General features: G+C 47.1%; 1 protein-coding gene across 1 annotated transcript in view; it reads right to left on the minus strand.

Moving 5' to 3' along the window:
- The window catches only part of tdrd7b (tudor domain containing 7 b), a 71,972-nt gene that overhangs the window by 56,490 nt on the left and 7,982 nt on the right, over positions 1-7,500 (minus strand). The window contains exon 5 of the mRNA XM_063186759.1: positions 1,520-1,862. Within this exon, the coding sequence (XP_063042829.1) occupies positions 1,520-1,862 (343 nt within the window). The remainder of the gene's footprint in view (positions 1-1,519; positions 1,863-7,500) is intronic.

A 7,500-nucleotide genomic window follows, 5' to 3' on the forward strand; every position in this document is an offset into this window, starting at 1 on the left:
ACACACACACACACACACACACACACACACTAAACACGGACACTTGAGCTTAAGCATTATGAGTCCACTCTACTAACAAATCACATCACACACACACACACACACACACCTTCCCTGTTGTTTCCTCTCTTTGGTCTTACTGTAGTTTTGTTTTCACATGATCCTCCTGTGTTGTGGCCAAACCAGCTCCAACAGGAGTGTGTGTGTGTGTGTGCTTTATCTGAGTACCATGGTCTTCAGTCTTCTGAGGAGGAGTACTGCAGCTCTGTTTCTTTACCGTTTTCAGCACTTTAGTTTTGGCTTGCTGACCTTTCAGCGCTAGCTAGGCCATCATCAGAGTCAAGGTCGTGACCTATAGGCCTTCATCAGAGTCAAGGTCGTGACCTTTCACACAGTTTTGATCATTTCTCTGATTGATGTTCTCCGTTGATTTGCATTGACTGAAGGTACCTACACAAGATGGGAGGGTGCATGTGCCGTTTCCTAGTGCTGTCGTGAATTGCAGTGTCACCTCTAGTGCTGTGTTCTACCTCTAGGCCAGGGGTATTCAATTAAATATCAACAAGGGCCAGTTTTTCAGATTCCTCCCAACAAAGGGGCGAACTATATGTATGTATTATGGTTGCCGACTGTCAAGGAAAAAAATACAGAACATTTCATTGAGGTGGGGGGTCTGTGGGTCCTCCCCCAGAACGTTTTGTATTTTTTACATGTAGTTTCCTGCAATTTAACATCCATTTCAGCTCAAAAGGGAAACCCGTACTTTTATGTCTAAATGCCGAAAAACGTTGCGTTTCCCTATTGAGCTGAAATGGATGTTAAAATGCAGGAAACTACATGTAAAAAATACAAAACGTTGTATTTCAAGGGGCTTATGGGGGGCCAGAACTTTGCCCCAGGGCCGCCCATTTGAATAGCCCTGCTCTAGGCCTTCAGAGTCAAGGTCGTGGCCTCTAGGCCTTCATGAGAGTCAAGGTCGTGGCCTCTAGGCCTTCATCATAGTCAAGGTCGTGGCCAATAGGCCTTCATCAGAGTCAAGGTCGTGACCTCTAGGCCTTAATCAGAGTCAAGGTCGTGACCTCTAGGCCTTCAGAGTCAAGGTCGTGGCCTCTAGGCCTTCATCAGAGTCAAGGTCGTGGCCTCTAGGCCTTCATGAGAGTCAAGGTCGTGGCCTCTAGGCCTTCATGAGAGTCAAGGTCGTGGCCTCTAGGCCTTCATGACAGTCAAGGTCGTGGCCTCTAGGCCTTCATCAGAGTCAAGGTCGTGACCTCTAGGCCTTCATCAGAGTCAAGGTCGTGGCCTCTAGGCCTTCATCAGAGTCAAGGTCGTGACCTCTAGGCCTTCATCAGAGTCAAGGTCGTGACCTCTAGGCGTTCATCAGAGTCAAGGTTGTGAATTTTAGGCCTTCATGACAGTCAAGGTCGTGGCCTCTAGGCGTTCATCAGAGTCAAGGTTGTGAATTTTAGGCCTTCATCAGAGTCAAGGTCGTGACCTTTTGACCCCTGAGCCCATGACTCACCTGTCGGAGGCCGTGGAGTTGCTTTTCCGCACGGCCGTGTTCTGGACAGGCTTGTTCTGATTGGCTGCCGTGTTCTGGAGAGGCTTGTTGTGATTCGCCGCCGCCGCCGCGTTCTGGGAGGAGTGAGCTCTGTTTTGATTGGCTGCCGTCGCCTGGGTGTTCTGGGAGGAGGGATGTCTGTTTTGATTGGCCGGTGGCGTGGAGTCCCTGCTTGCGTGTGATTGGCGGATGTCTCCCACGCCGTATGATGATAGGCCGTAGCTGCCGGGCCTCCCGCCCCCCCGGCCGCCGGGGCGACCCCCCCCACGATACTGAGGCTGACGGAGAGATGTCCGCGGCTTAGCTGAGGAGGACAGGAGGAGAAGAGAGGAAGAGGAGGAGGAGGAGGAAAGGGGAGAAGAGGAGGGGAGAGGAGGAGAGGACGGTGGAGGAGAAGGGGGGAGAGGGAGAGGAGGAGGTGGAGGAGGAGGAGGAGGAGGAGGAGAGGAGATGTGGAAGAGAAGGAGAGGAGAAGAGGGTGGGGGAGAAGTGGGGAGAGGAGGAGGAAGAGGAGGTGGAGGAGGAGGAGGAGAAGGAGGAGGAGGAGAAAGTGGGGAGGAGACAGAGAAGGGGGTAGGAGGAGAGTTAGAGGGGAAACGAAGAGGTCGATAGGAGAGAGGAGGAGGAGGAGGAGAGGGGCGGAAGAGAGGACGAGGAGGAAGAGAGGGGAGAAAGACGGGAAGAGGAGGAGGAGGAGGAGAGGGGCGGAAGAGAGGACGAGGAGGAAGAGAGGGGAGAAAGACGGGAAGAGGAGAGGAGAAAAGAGGACAAGAGGGGAGGAAGACAGGAACATAGGAGGGGTGAGGAAAGGAGACGGAACAGGGGAGGAAGAGAGAGGGATGAGAAGGGAGAGAAAGAGGGGCAGAGGAGGGAAGGAAGCGAGGAAGAGGAGAGGAGAGGAAGAAGGGAAAAGAGGACGTGGGGAGAGGAGAAAAAGAGACAGAGAGAGAAGAGGAGTTGGGGAGAGGAGGAAGAGAGAGAGGGAGAGAAGAGGAGTTGGGGAGAGGAGGAGAGAGAGGGTAAGGAGAGGAGGAGCGACATAATAAGGGAGAGAGTAGGAGAGGAGAGGAGGGGAGGGGAGGAGATGAGATGGGAGGAGAGGAGATGGGAGAAGAGGAGACCAAGTTAGACCTCGCAGTCAAAGGAATATCAAAATCTTTTGCTGATTGGAGATGGAAGCAAAGCAGCAAAAAGAGGAGAGAAGAGAAGAAAAGAAGAGAAAGGAGGAGAGAATGAGAGAAGAGTAGAGGAGATAGGAAATTAGAGAAAAGAAAAGAAGAGCAGAGAGGAGGGAAGAATAGAGTAGAGAAGAGGAGAGAAGAGGAGGAGTGCAGAAGAGGAGAGTAGAGAACATGAGATAAGGAGAGTAGAGAAGAGGAGAGACGAAGAGAAGAGGAGAGACGAAGAGAAGAGGAGAGACGAAGAGAAGAGGAGAGGAGAAGAGAGTAGAAAAGAGGAGAGTAGATGAGAGGAGAGAAGGAGAAGAAGAGAAGAGAAGAGAAGAGAAGAGAAGAGAAGAGAAGAGAAGAGGGGAGAGGAGAGGAGAGGAGAGGAGAGGAGAGGAGAAGAGAAGAGAAGAGAAGAGAAGAGAAGAGAAGAGAAGAAGAGAGCAGAAGAGAAGAGAAGAAGAGAAGAGAAGAGAAGAGAAGAGAAGAGAAGAGAAGAGAAGAGAAGAGAGGAGAAGAGGAGAGTAGATGAGAGAACAGAAGGAGAAGAGGAGAGTAGAGGAGAGAAGAGAAGAAGAGAAGTGAAGAGAAGAGAAGAAGAAGAGAGGAGAGAAGGAGAGAAGAAGAGGAGAAGAGAAGAGAAGAGAAGAGAAGAGAAGAGAAGAGAAGAGAAGAGAAGAGAAGAGAAGAGGAGAAGAGAAGAGAAGAGGAGAGAAGAAGAGAAGAGAAGAGAAGAGAAGAGAAGAGAGAAGGAGAGGAGTAGATGAGTAGAGGAGAGGAGAAGAGAAGAGAAGAGAAGAAGAGATGAGTAGAGGAGAGTAGAGGAGAGAACAGAAGGAGAAAGGGAGAGTAGAGAAGAGGAGAGAAGAGAAGAGGAGAGGAAAGGCAAGGAGAGGAGAGGAGAGGAGAGGAGAGGAGCTGAGAGAGGAGAGGAGAGAACAGAAGGAGAAAGGGAGAGTAGAGAAGAGGAGAGAAGAGAAGAGAAGAGAGAAGAAGAGGAGAGAAGAGAGAAGAGAAGAGAAGAGAAGAGAAGAGAGGAGAGAAGGAGAGAATGAGAGGAGAGGAGTAGAGGATATTAGACAGCCAAGCCAAAGCAGACGGTGTTAAAGGGGTATGCCACTATTTTGGGGCTTAATACAGTTAAAATCGTTGGCTGGGGTTTATAAAGGTGGTTAAGTGTCTTATTTTTCATGTAAGCCGTTGCCTTGCTTTAAGACAAGTTAAAAGAGGGAATATGTCGCTAAGCTAGTGAAAGTCAATGCATCCGTGTAGCATTGTGGCATGCTACACGGATGCAATGACTTTCACTAGCTTAGCGACATATTCCCTCTTTTAACTTGTCTTAAAGCAAGACAATGATTAACATGAAAAATAAGATACTTAACCACCTTTATAAACCCCAGCCAATGATTTAACTGTATTAAGCCCCAAAATAGTGGCATACCCCTTTAACTGCTTAGAAGGAAAACAAGCAAGTAATCACAAGGAGTGAAGGCACACACACACACACACACACACACACACACACACACACACACACACACAGACACAAAGTGCGTTGCAATATGCGATGTTGCAATATGCGACCTTGCCTCCTCCACTTGCTTCTCGTCATGATGACATCACTGACAACAGCATTATATTTCAATATCTTGCAAAAGCTCAATTGTAGAGTCTTTTTCTCATTTGCAATTGGGATGGTGAATGAAAAAACAGTCCCTCAAAAGTTGTTGTGGCTAGGCTGACAGCTGGGAAACTTTATCGTTTTCTCCACGGAGGAGGGGCTAGGAGGCGGGACGAGGAGACAAGCGCAAGTGGAGGAGGCAAGGTCGCATATTAAAACGCACTCACACACCCTCCCGCTTTCATTGAAAACATGAAAACAGTAGCCTGGTAAACCAGCGTCACCCGCTGGACGCCAACATTTTTTCAGCTGCGAGTGGGTCTGGCCTCGGATCTGAGAACGTTTTGAACACTGCATTGTGATTGGGTTTGCCAGACTCAGGGCACAGAGATTGAGTCTTGCCACACAAATACATCTACCGCGACAAGAGCGAGGCGAGCGACTTAAGTAATTGACTTTGTATTGAGTCGCGCGACAAAAGCGATTCTGGAGACTAGAGCGATTTGCGCGACGAACGTGACAGTTTGAAGTTGAAATGAGGGATGTGCACGAATATTCGAATGTTCGAATATTCGTTATTCTTTCAAATTTCGAATAGTCTTGTCGAATAATAATAATAATTAAAAAAAAATCGAGCCAGTCTCAAAATCCACATTGACATTCATAAAATGCAGATCCCACATAAAAACAAATCTGTGTTGGCCTCCCTTGCTGTGTTAAGTGACAAATGAAAACTTCTGCAGGGTTTCATTAAATTGACCTAGTAAATACGAATGCTCATCTTTCATTTCCAACACGTAAGGCATGTATCTGAAAGCGCCCGGGAGCCAGGGATTAAAATTAACTTTTTTCACAACCGTCCCGGAACCGTCCCGAAAATTATTGTGAACCGTCCCGAAACGTCCCGAAAATGTTGATATTTTTCTAGGGTGACCATTCTGCGACAGTGAAAAGACTGACATATTTTTGGACGGGGGGTTTGGGGGTTCTCCCCCAAGAAAATGTGTGTTTCTTAGATGCTATTTCATGCATTTTAAAGCATTTTAATCAACCAGTGTCTGGCTTAATGCTGTCGGACAAGGCACTGAAAAGATAGACGGTCCATCCTAAAGACAAATGTCTCGCCACTGGTTACTGTATTATATTGAAACATGGTTAAAGAAATAGGCTTATCACTGACTGGAGGTGTAGGCTACTGGTGCTTTTTGGCATACTGTCAGCAACTTGTTGGGCATTACACCAAACACCTAGCAGTGATGTCTGCCTGGGTCAGAGGGGCACATGTTTTCAAGAGAGAAAAAATAAATGGCATTGGACTCGGTACCATAGCTTCACAAGGAGGCATAAAATTCCATAATGTGAAGAATTTTTACCCTTTGATAGGTCAAGGCTACATATTGTTCTATCCATCATTAGAAATTAAAAAAAGAAATAGTTTGGAAGCCAACAAAACACATTTCCTGTAGGCTATGCTTAATAACAAGTATAGCCTAAGTTTGAATTACTTTGACAATAGTGTGCCGCTCAGTTTGCAACATCCATGTTGTGACAGTAGATGAGCGCAGAGTGCGCACTATCGCCAAAGTCTCCTCCCGTCACCATGACCAAGGGAATGAACAGCGCAATTCAGGCTACACGTGATAAATTTGTACACCCAACGAATCCATTTCTCCTTACAAAGATAGCGATTGATCATTTGTTAACACCGGCTTTATGCCAAGAGGGATTTAACAGGTTGCACAGCGTTGTTTAAAAGTTAGGCTATTTGATCATCCAACTTCTCCCTCCCCCTCTCTCTCTGACTCTCCCAGTGCCGCCAACCGTCACACGGGCCGGCGCCCGACAGGCACACACCTCCCGCTCTCTCTCTCTCTCTCTCCCCTTCTTCCCATCTTCAAGCTGTCTTTCAAACTAAGAATGTTTCAATGATTAATAAAGCCTTTTGACTAGACATCCCCGAATGATGACTACATGCGCAGTTTGGCTAGCAGTCGATGTGAAGTGTTTCTTCGCGCATAGTTGATTCGAGTAGACTTGATCATGGACATTTCCACGTCGTTAAAACAACATGCAATGAGGAGGATTTGCGACAGGAGCTGCTGAAACAGTCTACATAAGTTATGAAACTTTTGAGGATTCTGCGACCACCAGATAGCCTAAGCCACGGAAACGCCGCTCCATGTTGCATTTTTTAAAGAATGAAGGGGCGAAATCCTAATCACCTTTGTGCCGTTCTTAGTTTAAGTAACACGGGTGCATGCAAGATGCTCGTGTAAAGGAGGCCAACTAGCAGAGTCTACTACAGCCGTGTGTGAAAGCAAGAAAAGCAGGCTACTTGTAATATTTTCTCGCCCATGCTTTCGCGTGATGCTGAGTCGTAAGCAAACAGTGCAGCCCAATATTCGGCAACAATTAAGGCAATTCTGTCAATCGCAAAACGACACACACACGAGGTCGCCAGCAGCCAGTCCCATTCCTTTCACATCCTAAATGTTATGTTCCGACCAAGCACCGCTCTGATTTACAAATGTTAGCCTATGGAAACTTTTAATGCAAACTTTATTTTTTTTAAATGCAGTCAGCCGAAATTCTCGTCGTCCCGAGGTCGTCCCAAAATAAATATCTTATCGTCCCGAAGGCAATTCAATACGGCCCCGGGACGACGGGACGACGTTAATTTTAATCCCTGCCGGGAGCGCCCCGCCCTCCGCCGAAACGCACTGTTTACAGCCAGGGAGAAGCCACGCATCTCATGCATTTCAGGAATGGGCATTGGGCATTTATCAATAAATCGTTGACACTTTAAAGCTGCAAGTGGTGATGGTTTTGTAAACATGGGACGTCATCTGAAACTATTCGGGAATAATGTCACAGCAATTTGCGTCTGATTTGGCCAGCGTAAACCTTTGCAAGGTAAGCTACGTTAGCCAATGTCAGTGTCAACAATGGCTGCTTGTGAGTTTTGCCATAGAGGCTAATTTAGCCTAGCTTACAAAATGCAATGGGCAGACAAGATACATTGCTACATTGCTGTTTGAAATGATTTGGGAGCAAAATAGGAGCGAAATACATCGCCATATGACACAAACTACCTGACAAAATACCTTCTACGTTAGATTTGGCCTTTAATTCAAAGAAAATATTCACACAAT

Source organism: Engraulis encrasicolus, chromosome 21 (genome assembly GCF_034702125.1).
Source record: "Engraulis encrasicolus isolate BLACKSEA-1 chromosome 21, IST_EnEncr_1.0, whole genome shotgun sequence".
Taxonomy (NCBI): domain Eukaryota; kingdom Metazoa; phylum Chordata; class Actinopteri; order Clupeiformes; family Engraulidae; genus Engraulis; species Engraulis encrasicolus.